A 21,365-nucleotide genomic window follows, 5' to 3' on the forward strand; every position below is an offset into this window, starting at 1 on the left:
TCTCTTGTTCTCCTTAATATCTCCTTCAGGTATGGTGTATAATTTTGCTTTTAGCTCTTCCTGAAATACAATAAGCATGTCACCATGGGGACCAGACTTTCATTTATTACAACCCTGTATCTGGAAATACGTGTGACTGAAAAAGAGAATATCACCTGTAACCACTATATTTGCTGAACAGAATGCCTCTCCCACTTCATTGCTGGCTGAACAGACATACTCTCCGGTATCAGCAAGGACTACGTTCTTTTTGAAAAGATAATACGCATCACCTAATTTCTGAATCTGCAAAAAAAGAGAAAGTGAACAAAATCAAATGCTGCCACATGTAGGAATCATGACATATTTTGGTTCAACAATTTGAAACCTACATTGAAGTCTCCAGCTATCACTCTGACTCCGTCTTTGCTCCAGATAACCTTCGGCCGGGGTCTTCCAGACACGGTACAGTGGAGGAGTAAATCGTCCCCTTCTTGTAGATTTGCAGGTCCAAATCTTTCTAGAAAACCTGGGAGTTTCCTTTGTACTGAAAAAAAAGTGCGTTTTTGAAATAAGATTCAAACTAAATATGCATTTTGCACCATGAGCTAGGTTTGACTTTTCATTTTTTAGTTAGTGGTAGTAGAAATTGATTTTGATAGTTCAATCGCAAGGGGATTCTGGGCATAATGATTTTGCTAACTTTTGCTCTACTATTTGATGAGAAAGGAGGAATGTATTCCTCCTTGGCCTCCATGTATTCCATGGAGAACGTATTAACCAAGATAGTGAGTCACATTTATTATGTATTTAGGGGCAGGGTAGAGGAAAGAGTCATCAGTTTGACAAAGACAGCTTGAACACTGAAAAACTCCCAGTCATTTAGCCATCTTCTTAGACTGAAACTTGGACTAGAATTTGCACTCATAAGGGGACCCATGGTAAAAATGTGCCAAGAGCATTCTTACATGCCTCTGGGCTTGAAATCATATCTACAGATCACTTGTAAACTAGATGACCATTGGACAGTCAAGTAAGGGGCAAGCCTATTTTTGGTTCACAAAATGGGTGGGAAATACCATTTTCTTCACAAACAGCTGTTTTTACATGCCTTAGCTCAGTAGAACAAGTCTGGGAGTTAGGGGACCAGGGTTCTAATCCTGACTCTGCCGGTTGCCTGTTGTGTGACCTTGGGCAAGTCCTTTAACTTCTCTGTGCCTCAGTTTCCTCATCTGTAAAATAGGAATTAAATCCTGGCTCTCCTTCACTTGAACTGTGAGCCCCATGTGGAACAGGGATTGTGTCTGTCCTAATGAACTTGTACCGATCCCAGCACTTAGAACAGTGTTTGGGAGTTCATAAATACCATAGTTATTATCATTATTTATAATAAAACTGTGGTAAGTGATGCCTCTCATCTGCCTCTTCCTGGGCTTTAACTTGTTTCCTCCTTCTTTCCTTTGAGGAACATGGGAAATCACAGTCATCTGGGCACTTCACCACTGCCCCAGGTGCTAAGAGGTCAATTTTTGCTAGAAAACAAGAAGGTTAAGCCCCTGTGCTATTTTGTTTCTCTTTGGACATTATAGCTGGCCGTTTCGTTTTTCTGAAACTTCTATAAATTGCATAAATTTCTTTAAGTGGCCGGGACTCTTCTCACTCAAGAAATTAGGTTACCCAGTCAGGGTCTACAATTTCACAATTTCTCCGGTCTCCGGGTCATCTCTACGTAGTCATCCCGCTACCCACTCCAGCTCAATGTGTTCAAAACTGAACTTGTCCTCCCTCCTAAATCCTCTCCACAACCTACTTTTCCTGACAAAGTTGACACCCACACCCCCTTCCTCATCTCTCAACCTTGGCATTACCCTTCACTCCTCCCACTCTTTCAACCACCATATTCAGTGTGCCATCCAATCCTGTCCGTTCTTCTTCCACAACACTTTTAGAATTTTCCCCAGTCTAGGCACTGGTCCAATCACTTGTGATTTGTCAAATTCTGTGGGTGATACCACACAACTGGTTGCTTAAAACTGGGGTGCTCCAAATTATCCTGCTAAGCAGTAACAGTAGTAGTAGTAGCAGCAGCGTGAAGCAGCAACAGTAGTAGTAGTAGCAGCAGCGTGAAGCAGCGTGGCTCAGTGGAAAGAGCTTTGGAGTCAGAGGTCATGGGTTCAAATCCTGGCTCCACCAATTGTCAGTTGTGTGACTTTGGACAAGTCACTTGACTTCTCTGGGCCTCAGTTACCTCATCTGTAAAATGGGGATTAAGACTGTGAGCCCCCTGTGAGACAACCTGATCACCTTGTAACCTCCCCAGTGCTTAGAACAGTGCTTTGCACATAGTAAGTGCTTAATAAATGCCATTATTATTATTATTAGTAGTAGTAGTAGTAGTAATAGTAATTGTAGTAGCCGTAAAGGTATTCCTTGAGCACCCACTGGGCTCAGTTCACTATAAATGCTTGGGTTCAGAAGGATTCTATGGAATTTTATCAGGCCTGAACATTCCACCTTTGGCACAATTTCCACAGTGTCACTGAGGAAATATGCCTGACAGTTTCAAGACTACTGCAGTTGAATAGTGAATTTTTTGAGAAAAGGAGTGTGGGTGTAACCACCATATTGCACAGGATTCAGTGTTTAGGATGAATTCAATAATCAGGATCAAAACACGTTTAATCATCTTCCTATAGAAAAAACATTGCATAAACCCTTAAGTGCCTAGTACAGTGCTCTACGCACAGTAAGTGCTCAATAAATACAATTGAATGAATAAACCCAAGATTCGAAGACATGCCAGCCAGGCCATAGGTCTGAAGCATTTTCAGAGAAGCAATCAATCAATCAATCAATCGTATTTATTGAGCGTATTTACTGTGTGCAGAGCACTGTACTAAGTGCTTGGGAAGTACAAGTTGGCAACATATAGAGACAGACCCTACCCAACAGTGGGCTCACAGTCTAAAAGACTTGGTGTAAAGATCACGGGCTCGGGAGTCAGAGGTCATGGGTTCTAATCCCAGCTCCACCACTTGTCAGCTGTGTGACTTTGGGCAAGTCACTTAACTTCTCTGGGCCTCAGTTACCTCATCTGTAAATTGGGGATTAAGACTGTGAGCCCCACAGGGGACAACCTGATGACCGTGTATCTCCCCCAGTGCTTAGAACAGTGCTTATCACATAGTAAACACTTAACAAATACCATTATTATTATTTCCAATGGTTTCTTGAGATCACTTTAGAGTCTGATCCATTTGGGAACAGGGTCCTGAGAATCGGTATCTATCTGGCGCTCTTCTCCAAGATCTGCAGACTGGTAGAGCACTCCCAAACTAACCTGTCCATCGCAGTTAATCCTTCCTTGGGTGGGCCTCTGAAGGTAGATGTAGATTGCAGTGGGGCACCCCGTCTGAGTCCAGAACTGATCAGTTGGAGTCTTTGGATTGACTGGGAGCTTTCCAGCATAGAGCTTTTAGACTGTGAGCCCACTGTTGGGTAGGGACTGTCTCTATATGTTGCCAATTTGTACTTCCCAAGCGCTTAGTACAGTGCTCTGCACATAGTAAGCACTCAATAAATACGATTGATGATGATAGCGACACCAATTGACATTCACAGCAGGCTGCAGAGATCAGTGAAATCCCTTTCTCTAGAAAATACGTCTAACTGAAATGGGTTCAGGTGTAACCTGTTCATTTGGTATACTGTTGTTGCTAGACCTTTAGGACTATAAATGCCTAGACAATATGGAATGGTACAAGATGTTTTTCAACTTATGTTCATGTGAGCGATGCAAATTCTGTTTTTATTTATATACCATTTCCTTCCAATTATCCCAGAGGATGTTGCTGCCTTTATTCATGGCCCTCTGAAAAACAAATGGGGCAAGTGTTATCTCCTCCTTTTTTCAAAGAGAAAATGGATTCCCAGAGAACCCATTTCCAAGGCAATTCAAGGAGAAAGGAGGATAATTCAGGCAACAGAACCAACCACAGAATGCTGCTGTTGAATAATAATTATAATAATTACAGTATTTGTTAAGCACTTACTATGTGCCAAGCACTGTTCTTAGCCCTGGGATAGATATAAGGTATTCAGGTTGTCCCACGTGGGGCTCACAGTTTTAATCCCCATTTGACAAATGAGGTAACTGAGGCACAGAGAAATTAAGTGACTTGCCCAAGATCACACAACAGACAAGTGGCAGAGCTGGAATTAGAACCCAGGTCCTTCTGACTCCAGGGCTTGTGCTCTATCCACTAGGCCTTGCTGCTTCTCTAAACGAAGATGGTCTTGGGAAACAAATTATCCTCCATATCGATATTCTCTGTTGATTTAACTCCCTCAGTTGCTGTTCAGTTTCCACTTTACCTAAGTAGATGTAGTCACCAACTGAGCCCAGAGTACTGTTTAGGCTTTTTAGTCCAATGTCTAGAGTCAAGGTTTGCTAATCCATCCATTCATTCACTCATTCAATCATATTTATTGAGCACTTACTGTGTGCAAAGCACTGTACTAAGAACTTGGGAGAGTGCAATATAAGAATAAGCAGACACATTCCCTGCCCACAATGAGCTAACGGTCTAGAGGGGGAGAATCCAGTCAACTAGGGAAAGGCAGAGTATTTCAATTAGAATACTTCTGCACCCTGTATATTCTATGAAATCCCCACGGAAAAAATATGTAGCCTTCCTTTCCATGACTATTAGAGTCCTATGGGCTCATTGAGTTTTGATATGGGGGAAAAAAGAAGACCCAGAGCTATCAATATGGGAGAGTTCTTATCCTTAACTGTTCTGGAGTAGGCTGGTGAACTGCATCCATCTCACCATTTCGTGATTTGGGGAGAGATATGGGAATGTAAGAGCTGTAGAGCAAGAGGAAAGATTTGGGAAAAATAAATGGTCAAGTACAAAGCCTTATAGCATAGAAGATATGTTCAGGATTCCCCAGTGAAATGAAGGGAAAGGGAAAACTGGTGAAGAGTTAGAAAGGGATAAGAGAGAATAAGGAGGATGTTGATATCCTGATGAAAAATTTAAAGAGTTATTCTAGTTTATTAATGATTAGAGCATACTGTGGACTTGGCAAGTATTTCTGCCTTGGGGAAGATTGTTACTATCAAAGCTTAACATTCTTAATGATCTTTCCCATTTTTTTCTTTGAATTTGGACCTTTGCAATCATGGAGAGCAGTTACAAGGCGATATTCAGATAAGAATAAGCATCCCCAAGCTACCTGTGTAATCCTGGCTTGATTGATCCAGACAAATTCTCATTACCTTTACTAGAAATAAAAATGGAAAGGCAAGCTTCCAAAAGATACCTAATGGGAAATAGTAAACAGCCAAGTTGATTATGGTTAGTTCCAGGAAATGTATAAACAGTGTAAAAATGTGGACATACTGTTAACATATAAACTGTTGGAAAGTAAAATAGCTTTATTGTTTTGAAAAAAGTAATACAAGCTTCAGGGCTATTGAGAAATCAGATGGGAAGTTTACTGCCATTATGGATTATTCCATTAAATGTTCAACCTGTTGGTTATTTCATTGGATTTTAAAATGCCAACCACTTTTAATCCCCTCTTCAAACATCCAATGTTTCCACCTCCCAGTTCTCTCACCTCTGATGACTTTGACAGTTACTTTGATGACAAACCCAAATCATCAGGCATGAGCTTCCTAAATTCTCCCCCTGGCCATCCCAAATTCATTCCTCCCACCCCAAAGCCCACTCTCTTGTCCTATCAGCCATCTCTCAAGTCATCTTTCTTCAAAATCAAATGCTTCTATCTGCTCCTCTGAACCCAACCCTTCTTGCCTTTCCAAATACTTACGCTCGTTTTTCTCTCTGCATAACTGCTCTGTCCGTTCTATCTGGGAAATAAGGCTACATCACAAACATCCTAAACTTTTGGACAACCATTTGAAGAGCTGATCACAATAGGCATAAAACTTTGAGAAACTGATACTCTTACAATGTTACATCAAAAATCTTTAAGTTTAGTGTTTTCATCGACCTGCTGGGATGCATATTTAAACTCTATATAATTATTGAACCAAAAATTCAAATTTACCAATCCAACAGAGTAATTATTACTGTAGTTCTTGAACTGAATTACATCTTGTAGGAGATTTCTCCTTAGCAAAGATTACAGAACTCGGTTGGGGAAAGTGATGACCTTTTGTATCGTAAAAAGTCAGTCTTATCTGGCCCCAAATCACACAAACATTCTGTAGTCAGCATCATAATTTCCACAAGGATTTTTTGAAGACTACTGAACCAAATATTTGTTAAAATGTACTTAGTAATGCTATCATCAACTTGTGCGGTAATAAGTACCCATAGATTTCCTGAGAGGGTTGAACGCACATTGCATTAAATCACAGGATGGAGTCTTTACAAGAACATCAGTTTGTAGGATACATTTATTAAAGACCTTTTATGAAATTACATTCAACATGAAAATGCCCTTGAGCATTACATACGGTGTTCTTATAAATGCTAATTCTGTTTTGAAAGGAAATGTCATTCTCATGAGGGAAAAGTGTAGACTTCTAAAAGCAACACGGTCAAATATAATGATATCGAAGAAAACAACCATGTGAAATTAAAGCAACAACACAGTTAATTTAATTGAAATACTAGCCTTGGACAAAGGAAATCTGGCTTCAAAATTGATTATTCATATTGAATTTTAATAAAAACAAAATTAAGACATTTCACTTTGTAAAAATCATAATTTTTTCAATGGCCCAGAGATATTTTGCCACCTTAGACTTTTCCTGAGCAATCACAAGAAGTAATCTTAGCAGCATTAACAAACTATTAGCTGTAAAAGAAAGTGGTCACCTGTATTGGATGAATGAACTCTTTGGGTCAGAGGAATACTCTTTGGTAAATAATACATAACAGATTTTAGGTCATAAGCATAAAGGACTTATAGCAGTACTGTGTCATTAGAAGAATTTCCACTTAATCATATATTTGCAATTTCTTCATGATATTTTTTTATTTGCTACTATGGCCACAACAGAGAATGGAGAAAATAGTTTATGATGGGGACTTCACTGGACCAACCTCCACGGTTGGCTTCACACACTCCGCCATCCTGGGGCCGGAGAAGAGAAGCAGTGTGGCTCAGTGGAAAGAGCACAGGCTTAGGAGTCAGAGGTCATGGGTTCTAATCCCAGCTCTGCCACATGTCTACTATGTGACCTTGGGCAAGTCATTTAACTTCTGTGAGCCTCAGTTATATCATCTGTATAATGGGGATGAAGACTGTGAGCCCCACATGGGACAACTTAATCACCCTGTATCCCCCCAGCACTTAGAACAGTGCTTTGCACATAGTAAGAGCTTAACAAATGCCATCATCATCATCAAGATTGACTATTCCCCCAATCCATATGTTGATGCCACCAGTTCCCTTGCACAGTATAATGAAATCATATGCAATATTTCATGGAACAGTATTTCATTCCATCTCTACTCTCTTCACAGCCCCTAGACTGAGGGGATCCAGAAAACTTGCTTCCAAAACACTGATTTATGCCCCACTGATGGATCACTTCACCCTGTTGCCGTATTTGTACAAGACGGTGGCCTCTCAAGTGTGAAGGGAGCCATAGAACTGTTCCCTTGGAGAAAGGCTGGGGGACCACCACTTTTAGAAGGTCCCAGACTGTGGCCATCTTTGGGAGAGGCCTCGTTGCACCCTGAGGCAGCAGTTTGTCTTGCTTATTGCTCAAAACCAGCTAAGCCCTTGAAAATCTATAAATTCGAAGAATTGAACTGAGTAGCACATATGCATGGAGACTTTACCCTTGATATTGCAAGAGTAGCAAATGTCTGGGGTAAAGTGATTCTGCAAAACCATGGGGTTTTCATTCATTCATTCAATCATATTTACTAAGTGCTTACTGTGAGCAAGGCACGGTACTAAGTGCTTGGGAGAATACAATATAAGACTGTGAGCCCGCTGTGGGCAGGGATTGTCTCTATCTGTTGCTGAATTGTACTTCCCAAGCGCTTAGTACAGTGTTCTCTTCACACAGTAAGCGCTCAATAAATACGATTGAACGAATGAATGAACAACGGACACATTCCTGCCCTCAATGAGTGTTTTGCCTATGATGACTTTGCTCCTCTAGATTTTGAAATAGTTTTGAAATATTGTAAATCCTCAGGAAATACTTGCATCACTGCCTTTCTGGAATGTGGCCCAGGACCAGAATTAGAACTTTTTCATGCCAGCAAAATTTATGAAGAAGCTAAAAAACCCTTTTTGTACTAGAACTGAACGTCAACTGAGTCTAGTAGGCGAACAGACAAGTCATTCTTCACACTTAAAAAAATCTATGCACAGAACAAGACTGATTCAGGGTTAATACAGTCAGTTCTCTGCTAATGTGGGGGAAACATTCCATACACCAAGGCACCAACGTCTCCAAAATTGCATGGCATGTTACACAGGTACATGCATGTTGTCAGAAGATGCTTAATAACCAGCTATTAAATGACAACAAATGATGATTTTATTTCACCGCTTTGACGGCTTAGCCTAGGAAAGAGTAGCCTAGGAGTCAGAGGACCTGAGTTCTAATCCTGGCTCTGCCACTTGTCTGCTGTGTGACCTAGGGCAAATTGTTTAACTTCTCTGTGCCCCGGTAACCTGTAAAATGGGGACTAAGACTGTGAGACCCTGATGGGACACGGACTGTGTCCAAACTGATTAGCTTGTATCTACCCCAGTGCTTAGGACAGTGCCTGGCACATAGTTAGCGCTTATTAAATACCATTAAAAAAAGAGGGAGGCATACTATTGCCATTAAGTGAGTGGTCCAGGAAGAAAGTTAATCCGGAATCTGATGGAATTCAGAATCAGAAATTCAAGTGTTTTCACTATTTTGCCTTCTTAAAAATTCTTTAAAGCCAATATCTTTCTTCATTAACTCTGGGAGAGGTGTGGTATATGCTAAATTCTATGGCAACGAATTCCCAATAACTTCTTATCTATGCAATTCTTTCAGTTCCCTCTTCCCCTCTACACTGTAAGCTCATGGTCGTCAGGGAACGTGTCAACCAACTCTGTCGTGCTGTACTCTCCCAAGTGCTTACTACAGTGCTCTGCATTCAGTAAGTGCTCAGTGAATAACATCGATGATGATGACTGGAAGAGCCAATGTATGGGGATGGTCAATTCCCGCCTGTTATAAAATAAAAAGCATTGTTGACTCAGGAGAAATAGTGAAAGGTACAAACCCAGGATTCAGAGACTTAATCACAGATAAAGTTCATCCTGAATGAGTCCTCACAAAATGCCTTTGTCACCAGGCTTCTTCACTCCACAGATGCTGTATAAACCCAAGGCAACATGTGTCAACCTAATTAGCGGCTCTGTGTTTTTCGCTTTTAAGGTTGAATTCACCCAGTGCTAATCTCATCTGGTGTGATGAAAGCAGAGGAAATGAATTGTTATTAAATTAGGCAGGACAACGATTCACTTAGTGAAATGTAAACTTGGTGGTTGTCTGGTGCTGTTCTGTCCTGTGTTGATTCTAACTGGAAAATGGGCTTTGGTGAGGGAAAATGTTAACTCGTGTTAGGAGGTAGTTTGCTTTATTTCGACCCACTTCATCACAGAGATGAAAATGCGCTGTTAGTCAAAATGTGTAAGCTTTTTATGGGCGGGGAACTTGCCTGCTAATTCTGTTGTACTCTCCCAAGCACTTATTACAGTGTTCTGTGCATATTTATATGCTCAATAAATACTACTGATTAATAATAATTATGGTATTAGTTAAGTGCTTACTATGTGCCAGGCACTGTACTAAAATAATTAGATGGTGAGAGAAAATTGAACATTACCCTTCCCAATAATTCTGAACACTTGGATTTTGCATTGTGTAAACTATTTTGAAATGGTCTATTATATTCTATAGTTTTCATTATTATAATTTATATTTCTCTCCTGTATGAGACTGTGCTGTAGGTGTTGTGACTACGGATAGAGAGGCTTCTTGTTTTGAAGAGCATTGCATGTACATAACTCCTTGCTTTTGGATGGTTCAGACTTCCTTATTCCACTTGGGATCCCAGTTCATAGACTGGGTCTCCCAGAAATTCAGGGTCTCACAGAAGGTTCAGGATATTCCCGGTCAACAGGAGTGCTTTGGAAGTTAACACGCTCTTATGGGAAGAGCACGTGTATGGAAGTTTAGGGACCCTGCCACTGGGTTGCTGTGGGTTCTTACACAAACCAACTTACCTCTCTATGCCTCAGTTCCCTCATGTGTAAAATGGGGCATACAATACCTGTCTCTCCTTTGCAGGATGTCAGGAGATAAAAACATTAACGCTAAAGAGAAAAACCTTAGCCTGGAGTTGGATGTTGGATGGCATTAGTGTTCGGAAAATTTGTCCCATGCAAAGGGAAGACTTAGATTTTGACGTTAGTCATGAAGACTTGCCCCTTGGGGTAGAAAGAGCAGTCCAACTAGATTGTGATTCAACTGATTAATCAATCAATCATATTTATTGAGCGCTTACTGTGTGCAGAGCACTGTACTAAGCGCTTGGCAACATATAGAGACAGTCCCATTAACAGCAGGGAAGGAATAGCAGTGGAGGAGCAATAGTGATTGGTTGAAAATGCCAATCACTTTTTGATGCCAACTGCTTTTCCACTCAATTTTCTGTATGTGAGGTGTGGACAACACACACACACACACACACACACACACACACACACACACACACACACACACACACACACACACACACACACACACACACACACACACACACACACACACACACACACACCCCATCTTGGGTCAGAGAGCTGGAGAAGAAAAGTTGTGAAAGAAATATGTATTCTAAAGGGGACTTTGTTCTCGGGGCTTTTATTCTATTTCTCAAATGTCTAGAGAAAATTAAGGCTTTTAACATTTCCATAGAAGAGAAATTCATTATTGGTTGAATGAGGCCAATTTAGGATGTTGGGAATAAATGTTCATTTGTTAAACTTTTTCCCCTGTGCTTCATATGCCAAAGTGCCAGACAAAGCACAATGACTTTCTATGATGAGTTGAATATATTACAATTTGGATATTTTGATTACTTATAGACGAAGTCTTTGAGGGGCATAATTCATTTCCGTGCCATTGTCAAGAGCCTGTAATGATTAGTCTTTCCACTGAAGATATTGTACTGGTAGGGCAAGACTTTTCTTGTAATCAAAGAATGCCCTCATGGTCACAATATTTCTAGAGTAACCTCCTGTTTTCACAATGGAATACTGAAAAGGTGCACCTCTTTCTTCATTTTCTCCCCCTCTAGATTATAAACCCACTGTGGGCAGGAAATGTGTCTGTTATATTGTTGTGTTATACTCTCCCGAGCACTTAGAACAGCGCCCTGCACACAGTAAGTCCTCAATAAATGCAGTTGATTGATTGATGCAATGATTTTACAAGTAAAGGGTTAGACAACGTCTTATCTCCTGAGCTATATTATCTATTCTTCAACACCTTTTAAGCATTTCCTGCTGAATTTCCCTTTAGGTCTCTTAATCTCCAGGTAGAGGATCCTAAATTAGGCAGTGAAAAATTTCCCAATTAATAAAAAATCCCTTATTCTTCCTCCTATGAACACTGGGGGCTGCTAGGTGAAAGAAAATTCTCCTTCTCAATTTCCTCGACTTTAAAAATAGGGAATTCTAATCCAGTGAAACAATTATGCGGGACAGCTACAGATGATGAAAATTTCACTGCCATGGAAGTATCAGAACTATCGTAATCACACTTTGCAGTTACATTGTGCTTTCCATTGTACAAGTCCTCCCTAAGTCCTAAAGGACCTAAATTTTCCCAAGAGGTAGAAAATGAACCCCATTTTGCAGATGGTAATATCGAGGCCTAGAGAAAATAGGTGACTTAGCCAATGCCCTAAGGCTGAAACTAACACATGGGACATTCTGGCCCCAAGATGAACACTGATAGCTTGAAAATACCTGTTTCCAGGGGACACTGGATTTTTCTCATCTAGCCCTATGACATAGGGGATGAAAGTGGACACAGTAGTCTAGTAAGTTCTTTGTGAGCAGGGATCATGTCTACCAACTGTACTGTATCGTACTCTCCCAAATGCTTAGTACAGTGCTCTGCACACAGTAAGTTCTCAATAAATACCAATGATTGATTGATTGATTCAACGGTACAAACAAATCCCTAGCTCACCCATCATTTCATCAGTGCTATCAGGAGATGACTGGGTGAACTCAGACAAAAGGAATGGATTCAGATTGCCATCTGAGTGACATTTTGACATTCAAAAAGATCGGTAATGGTAGAAGTTTAAGACTACTGTAAGTATGAAACACCAACAAACAAGAATCAAAACTGAGCAAGTAACTAACCACAAGAACAATCACATCTATTTCTGCACCCTACAGAGAGATGTTTTTAAATGAGCATGTGACAGCGATTGGATTCAAAATCAAATAATGTAAAAATTCCAGAAGGGACAGTATATTGCTTTGCGTTTTCCCTCTACACACACTCAAAATCCCTTTTTGAGTGTGTAAAGTTCCCAGCACAATTTGGATTTAGAAATATTTAAAGACATCCCTCTTTAGCGTGCGAAGCAGAGCCCTTTGGGACTGCTTAAATACCATTGAAACTTTCAAACGGTGCAGGAGTTAACAGGACAAGCAACGTTTCCCGAAGTCCAGAGAGGGGGAATAAAAACAGGAGGGAGCACTTGGTGGGAGGTGCAGGTTAGGAAAATAGCTTTACTACCCTCTCAGCTTGTGAGAGTGAACACGATCTGTGCCTTTGCTCTAGTTACTATGTGAGGAGCCGGTAGATTAGTGATACGCTAACGTAGACGACAAGCAGAGTTATCCAGTCTATCCTTGTGATGGGTGGCCTGTCGTTACCTGTCACGCGGAGGATGGCACTGGATGAGAGAGTGCCGCTAGAGTTTTGGGCTCGAGCAACATAGAGGCCTGCATCTGTCTCACACACCTCCTGAATGAACACAGTGTGCTTTGTCTCCTTTCGCAAAACCTTTAAGTGCCCGTCTGAAGACAGTTTCTGGCCCTTCTTGTACCTGAAGTAGAGAGTCAGCAGCACATCAGGATTCCATCAGTATTTGGTGAGTCAGAATTTTCTGAATTCAAAACAATCGCTACCCATCTAGATGCAACTGCCATGTCCATTTAACTCCCATTTTCCCTCCACCCCATATTTTCAATGCAGTTCTCACCTCTACTGAACAAGTACAATATTAGCAAGAACGTTGGCGCGTTACTGGGGACTCCCATATGTGCAGAGGAGTTTCTGAACGTACAATTGCAGAAGGGCTGGGGAGAAAACAGGCCAAATAACCGTGTCTACCGACTCTATCATGATGTACTCTCCCAAGTGCTTCGTACAGTGCTCTGCACACAGTAAATACTCTCTCACTGAGGAATTTGTTAAGTACTTACTACATGCCTGGCACTGTACTATAAGCACTGGGGTAATACAGAAGATAATAGTGTTGGACAGTCCCTGTCCCACATGAGGTTCATGGGCTTAATCTCCATTTTACGAGGAGGAAACTGAGGTACAGAGAAGTTAAGTGACTTGCCCGAGGTCACATAGCAGACAAGTGGAGGAGCCAGGATTAGAACCCAGGTCCTCTGACTCCCAAGGCCATTTTCTTTCCACTAGGCCACGGTGCTTCGCTGATAAATAGCATTGAGTGATTGATTGATTGGAGGTATGAAGAAGAGGAAAAAGCGAGACCAGAGAGAAGCAGCTAGTTTTAACTGCGATAGGGCAGCTATACCTCAAGAGGCCTCTATCATTTGGTTGGATTTTCAGAGATTATTAGGATAAAGCCAAAATGCCCAATTAGCATGTCTTCGATTCAAAATGCAAATGCCAAATTAGGTTACATTCTCCCAAAGTTAGATTTCATTATTCAATGTCTAGTGATAGTTCAAATAGAGCTAGAAATCAATGGCCTAATTACAGTGTTTGTAGAGGCTTTCGTATTCAAAATCCCAAAGTGTTGATCAGAGAGTTCTCCCATTCAGTCTCAAACTTGACAATTCCTTCTATTTTAGTTGGTTTTCATCTTTCTTAGTGATTTTATGTCACTTTGAACAATACAGGGAAGCTTAGAAAAATCAAAGTAGAAAACAAACATGTTTCTTTGGGTTAAACTAATATCTAATAAGTCAAGTTTAGATTTAAAATAACCTTTCCGTTTGTCAAGATGAGAATCATGTTTATCTAGTGCAAAAAAATACTGATTAAAAACTGACTACCTTATTACAATTATGTAATTCATTTTTATATACCAGAGAGAGAAACATCTCATAAATACTTTGAATAATTGCTGACAGTTCACAGCTTAAAGCACCTTTGTGGGAAAACATCTGGTAAATAAAAACTGTTAACTAAAATTCATACCAAAAAAAATGTGTTTATGGGAGGTTCATTATTTTTAACATTTTCTATGCAAATATCCACTAGTTTATCATTATCTATTTATTCTCAACCTGGTAGAAATTATAAATTGACAAAAAAAATCTGAATCACCTGTTATCTTAAGGACATTAAAGGTGATATAACGGGAAAATCAAATGGATTGTTAACCGAAGTTTTACTGTTTATTTTAAAAAATCGAGACTACCGAAGGACCAGCATAGAAATAATATTGTCACCAGTCAGTTGTCAGACTCTTTTATAAAGTTACAGACAATTAATATTTTTTTAATTCTACCTTTTTTATCTGTGAGAATCACCCTCTCAAAATAACGAGAAAAAAAAATCCAAATATGAGTTTATAGGAGAAAATGTGTTGGTGCTTCATTGTGAGGCAAGGGAAAAAATATGGGGGAGCAAATGCCACTGTTTGCATTTTTTCCCCTGTGCTTTAAATGGTAAATCAAACATCCACCATTTGGAAAGCAGATGGATAGTAGGAAATAGTTCCAAACTAGTCAGACCTAGACAGTCGACTCTAAAAGAGGAAACTCACAACAAAAATTATTTGGAGGTATGGAATGTTCCACGGAAAAAGAACATGAAAAAATTTTATTTAGCTTTTTCAGTTTTGTTAAGAAAGGACTGATGCGATGGATTCTCTGAAATGTTCTAGCAGCCTCGTCATTGGCAAGAGAGATGGTGCCAGAAAGTTGGGGTTATATGCTAGAAAGAACCATGCAGGCATGAGGAGCAATGTGGCCATTTTTCAGCCCAAATGACTGCCCATTAGTGTCCCCTGAATTATAGTTTCAGCAAAGTGATTTATTTCTATTTACTTTTTCTCATTATAAGCTACCCACCATGTCAGTGTAGGCTCTGGAAATCCTGTAACTTCAACTTCCAAAGTGACGGGAGACCCTTCCGTGACAGTTGCGTTAGACAGGGTTTTGGAGAAGTTAGGCGCCCGGCCAGAAAGACTGACTAGGCTGTTCTTTTCTGAAGCACTTTTAATCTCTCCAGGGCTGACCATCTGGTTCTGGTGACTTCTGGTGGGGTCTGCTCGAAACCCGAGACCGGGGAATGCACGTGGGGACGCATGCGGCCTATCTTGGGTTTTAGTAGAGTTATTATTATCATGCAATCGTTCTTGGGTTTCACTCATGCTTGTGTGAACTTGATGGCATCGCTGCGTATACGTCTCATGCACTTCACTCATCATGCTAGCTGAAGGTTTCGCCTTTATTGCGCCAGAGGCACTGCTGGTTTCCAGTAATTCCAGTGATGTAAAGTGACATCCTGCTTTGAATTTGGGGAAATGTTCTGCAGCAAGGCACGGGAGCCGCTCAAACTGAGTCGAAACGGTTTCCCTGCCGCCATCCGAAGGATAGGCAGAAGCAGCGGGTATTGAGAGATTGGGTTCATTCCTTGCTGTTTGGCTGCCAGCATTGATCTGCATTTGCAAGCTGGAGGAACAGACATGCAGACTGTGAGGATTAGAGGAGGGCGATCCCTCAATTTCCCCTTCTCCCTGCATGGGGTTTGATTCAGGAGATGTAGGAAGAGGAGGCAGAGAGACGTCGTCAGGTGATATGCATTCATATTCCTCCCCGGAGGGAGTTTCTTCTGAGAGGGGCAGGGTGTGAATGCTCTCCTCTTGGGCAGAAGATGACAGATCTACATCCAGGGAAAGCAAACCTTCACCAACACCAGGGATGTCTGCCACTTTCTTTGGCTCCTAGGAAAAGGAACAAAAATCCTTGAGTTGCTTTGTCAAGTATCTTTAGCCAACAATCACACTACTGCCGTTCTAGGGGACCTCTGAGAATTCATCAGTGGGTTGGGTGTCTCTGGCATCACTGATGCCCTTGGTATCACTCGATTCCATTGCCAGTGTTCGAATGGGCTGAGGGTTGGCAGAGTGACTTGGTAAGACTAAAGGGAGGTAGTGCAGCTGGTTAAAAATATCAAAACGGTTTTAAACCCAGACAGCAGGGACCCAGACGAAACTCTTATTCGAGCTGACACTGCAGAGGGCTTGGAGGCAGCCCTTGAAAACAGCCATGACTCAGGAAAACTCAAAAACGCTGGTTGGATAGTTGGCTGGACTCAATATGAATAACCTGACTCAATCAGTCAATCATATTTATTGAGCACTTACTGTGTGCAGAGCACTGTACTAAGTACTTGGAGAGTACACTGTAAGAGTTGGTAGAATATGACCTATCCACAGTGACCTTACAGTCTAGAGGGGGATATGAACATTAATATAAATAAATTACTAGTTATTAATTACTAATTATTCATCTGCACCAAGCCCTACAGTGTGTTTGAAGAAAATCTGATTTGACTCAAAAAGGATTTTTGGTCCAATGAAGTAAAGTCCAGATGGACTTATCACCCCCATTCTCCTGGCCCTCTCCATGATTGCTTCCCCTTGCTTTCCACCTCATCTGCTCTCCAAACAATAGATCAATCCATCACAAATCATGATTGATTGTTTTTGATGGCATTTATTAAGCGCTTACTATGTGCAAAGCACTGTTCTAAGCACTGGGGAGGTTACAAGGTGATCAGGTTGTCCCCATGTGGGGCTCACAGTCTTCATCTACAATTCTACAGATGAGGGAACTGAGGCACCGAGAAGTTAAGTGACTTGCCCAAAGTCATGCAGCTGGCAATTGGTGGAGCCTGGATTTGAACCCATGACCTCTGACTCCAAAGCCCACGCTCTTTCCACTGAGCCACACTGCTTCTCTTGATTGAATAGTGTACTAAACACTTGGCAGAAGACAGTAGGAGAAGAAGATATAATACCTGCCCATGAGTTTATAATCTAGCTGGGAAGACAGAAAAAACATTTACAGAATACTTGTCAGATAAAATCATAAACATAAAGGGGAGGGAATGCTCCAACAGTGTATAAATTGACATGTGGAAAAGTAAGTGAGTGCTAATGTACAAGGTGGTGGAAAAGCACTGAGGTGATAGAGAAGATGTAACCTGGGGAGAAGAAAAATTAAAAGGGGGAATTTCAGAAGAGTTTTGAATATGGGGAGAGCTGGGAATGGAAGATATGAAGGTGAGGGAGTTCTAGCAGGAAGAAAGGCATGAAGCAGGGATTGTAGATGGGAGGTCAAGGATGAGGCACCAAGGGGAAAGTTTGGGAGGAAGGGAGAGTGTTCGGTCTGCTATAGTAAGAGAAGGAAGTGAATAGATAAGAGGCAAAGTTGATGTGGTGCCTTAAAACCCAGGGTCAGGAGTTTCTACTTGACATGAAGATGAATGGGTAGTCACTGGCTGCTTTTGAGGAGTGACAAGACGTGTGCAGAATGCCATTTTAGAAAATCGATCTGAGCAGCAAAGTAAAGCGCATACTGGAGTGGGAAGGAGCCAGAGGATGATACAACAATAAAGCTGGAATATAAAGGAATACCTAGCTCAGGGTGATGTCCATTTACATGTAGAGAAAAGGAGATAGGGAAAAGTTGCAGAGGAAAAACTGACAGGAATTAGCAACAGACTGACGGGAGAGTTGAAACAGAGTAAAGAATCCTGGATAACGCTCAGGTCTCAGAAAAAGGAAAATAGGAAAGTTAGCCGGAGAAGACTTGGGAGGGAAAATAAGCTTCTGGTAATAGACAGAAAAACCATAAGGAGATTGTCTTGAAGGCAAGAGGAAATGTAAAATTGGAGATGGGGGACAGGTTGAGGAATAGCAAGATCAATTTGGGAGTCATCAATGTAGAGATAGTGGCTGAAGCCATCGGAGCAGATGAGCCTTCCAAGGGGGTGAGTGTAGAGAACCCAGAACATTGAGGACTACCCCCAAGTTATGGGATGAGCTGCAGAAGAGGAACCCCCAAAAGAGATTGAGAAAGAGTGGCCAGAGAGCAGAATGAAAACTCTTCCCTCTGGTCTCTTTCAGGAAAGGCATGCCCTAGATTCATGTTGCTTGTCAAGGATCACATTTCTTTGACCTTTGCGATTACCTTCCCCTCCCAAGTGCTTGAAATTCAGTTTGTGCTATAACAAGAGACTGCAGATAACAAATATCTATGACCCCCTATACCTTTTCATTTAGAGCATGCTTATATTCCATGTTCCGCACACACATTAAACATCCCGTTCTCGATTAGGATGTGCTTCAAGTGGGAACGATGACTCTTTTTTTCCACACTGTTTACATCTGTTTTAAGGCTAAGCTAGTCCTTTCTCTCTCCTGATAATTCCAGGAAGACATTATGGGATGTTACAAAGATCATTCCTTATTCTCCTTACTCACAGACAAGCATCATAAGGTTGCTTTATAAGGCCATATCCCAGGTAGCATGGCCTGCTGAAGGCAAGTCAGGAACTCAGGGGGCTGAACCCTGAGGTGGGAGAAGGCAGTTGCCACTGCAAGGCTAGTGAGCACGCATGCCCCCTCAGTGGCATAAACAGACACAATTTCTATTTTTAGGGCCACACTCTAGTCACGGACCTTCTTCCTAACTACTGAAATCCTGCTCACCCTTTCTCTATTTCCGAAGCACAGGACCATAATTCACAAGGTGTTATCGTCATCTCCTACTCAGAGAAGACAAATGAAAAATGTCATTTCCTTGAGGAACTCTTGTCCACTTTTCTTTTCTTGTTTATTTTCTTGTTAGAGAAGCATGGAAGTGTTAGCTCCATATTTTGAGTGTGCGGGTAAACAGGGGTTAGAGATTTTAGGAGGTATGGGAACAGAGAGCACACAGGTTTCAAAGAAGTAATGGAACAGAAAGCCACCATTTCGGATCTCGTCAGAGATGTGGGATGAGTAAGACTGGGCGTGACCTCAAAAATCTACGAGGCCAGTTTCACTGTGACAATGGCACTGCTGACACAGAAGAGGAGAGAAGGAAGATTTTGCACTTCATCTCTTAGGAATGAAATCAGGGAATTCCCAGGACACACTCATCCAGTCTCTTATGGGTAGCTCTTTCCACTAGGCTATTCTGTCTTGCTGTATCCGAACAGCAGTGTTCTCTGAGTCCATAAGGAGGCAAAAAAAGGATATTCCCAATGTGAAATAAGAAATACAAGAATACCTTAAAAAATACAAAATGGGCCATGGTTATTTAAAATGGAAAATACTTTGGTACCATCTGACATGTGAAAAGATAAACATGGCAATGTAATTTTGTTCAGCTCTCATTCTTAGCAATATTTTTTTTAATATGGTGGAAAAGAATTATGGGAGTTCCCCAGATAATGATTCTGGAAAGCTGTGAGCCAACTATGCACATTATTTCCCTTGAGAATTTCCATGAGAGCATCTTCAACTCAGACAATAATCAACACATTTTATTCATCTAAGAAAAGATACATATTTTCTGAGAAGGAGAAATTACCTTCAGCTTCTCTCCAAGTTCCGTTAAGGAACGACATAATTCAGTAACAGATTCGAGCACTTCTTTGTGTTTCGCCTTTATTTTCTCAACATACTTCTGACCATCTTCAATACCTGTATTTGGGGAGAAAGCAAAATACCTCTAGAAAGAAGCACAGTAAAGGCCACATTTAGGAGTAATAGTTTCCATCTTTTGAGGCTTGTTCATTATGTTTTTACTGTCTTTGCGCTGTGATAGCACAAATATGCTGTCTAATCTCAAGGCATGTTATGTGGGTTCTGTGCCCCAGTGGCCAGAAAGAATTGCATTAAATCTCTGCCTTAATCTCAGGGTGCTACTTTAGCACCTTAAGGGAACCTGGCTTGCTATTGACTGACTTTGTTTTCAAAGTATATGCCTCTTCCTTATGAATTGCCATAGAGCTCAGTGAATTAATATTGGACAGCTAGGTAAGTGTCATCTACAGGAACTCAGGGAGTCCTTAGGGTCAGCCAGCTTTCATTTTCAGTCAGGTTCCAAATGAAAGAGTTCTTGGGAATCTGGAGAGAGCCTAGATCTCAGTTCCCTCTTCCGTAAAATGGGGACTGAGACTGAGAGCCCCACATGGGACAGGGCCTGGATCCAACCTGATTATCTTGTATTTACCCCAGCACTTAGTACGGTGCTTGGCACAAATATCATTTAAAAAAAAATCACTCTGCAGTGACCTTGCACTGACACCTACTCAGCTTGCATTATCTTAGTCAACGGGAATTTCTCTTTGTCTCTTAGGAATGGAATCAGGGAATTCCCAGAATAAACTCATTCAGTCTCATGGGTAGATCAACTAATGATACTAAAAATAATAATAATAGCAATAGTGGTATCTGTTCAGTGCTTTCTATGTTCCAAGCACTGTACTTTGTGCTGGGGTAGATACAAGATAATCCTATACAGGTGCTTTTCCACTCAGGGCTCAGAGACTAGAGGGGAGTCAGTCAGTAGGTCAATATTATTTCTTGAGCATTTGCTGTGTGCAGAGCACTGTACTAAGCAATTGGGAGAGTACAATATAACAATACAACAGACACATTCCCAGCCCAGTATTAGTTAACAATCTAGAGGGGAAAGGAGACCAGGTAATTAATCTCCATTTTACAGATGAGGAAACCGAGGCACTGAGAGCCTTTTGATTGATTAAGTGACTTGCCCAAGGTCACACAGCAGGCAAGTGGCAGAGAAAGTCTCCTGACTCTCAGGCCTGTGCTCTTTCTACTAGGCTCTGTTACTTCTCTAGGAAGAGAAAGAGTCACTGTCTGGTAAGCATTTTAAAAGAAAAGCTATCACCTGAGGTAAGACTCCTCTGGGAGACAACTCTCTTCCAAAGTCAGGAAGTGGAGAAGAAAGGACAATGTTTTGCCACGATTATTCTTCCCCAAAATGACTGGAAAGAAGAGATGGCAAAAATTGGAGGAGCACAATTATTTCATTTCTCTGTGCCTCAGTTAACTCATCTGTAAAATGTGGATTAAGACTGTGAT

At 41.1% G+C, this 21,365-nt stretch overlaps 1 protein-coding gene across 1 annotated transcript in view; it reads right to left on the reverse strand.

Moving 5' to 3' along the window:
* Positions 1-21,365, reverse strand: part of CCDC141 (coiled-coil domain containing 141) — a 145,871-nt gene that overhangs the window by 748 nt on the left and 123,758 nt on the right. The window contains exons 22-26 of the mRNA XM_038751341.1: positions 19,846-19,958; positions 15,331-16,205; positions 12,928-13,100; positions 372-526; positions 156-285 (exon numbers count right to left, since the gene is read on the reverse strand). Of these exons, the coding sequence (XP_038607269.1) occupies positions 156-285; positions 372-526; positions 12,928-13,100; positions 15,331-16,205; positions 19,846-19,958 (1,446 nt within the window). The remainder of the gene's footprint in view (positions 1-155; positions 286-371; positions 527-12,927; positions 13,101-15,330; positions 16,206-19,845; positions 19,959-21,365) is intronic.

Source organism: Tachyglossus aculeatus, chromosome 9 (assembly GCF_015852505.1).
Source record: "Tachyglossus aculeatus isolate mTacAcu1 chromosome 9, mTacAcu1.pri, whole genome shotgun sequence".
NCBI lineage: Eukaryota > Metazoa > Chordata > Mammalia > Monotremata > Tachyglossidae > Tachyglossus > Tachyglossus aculeatus.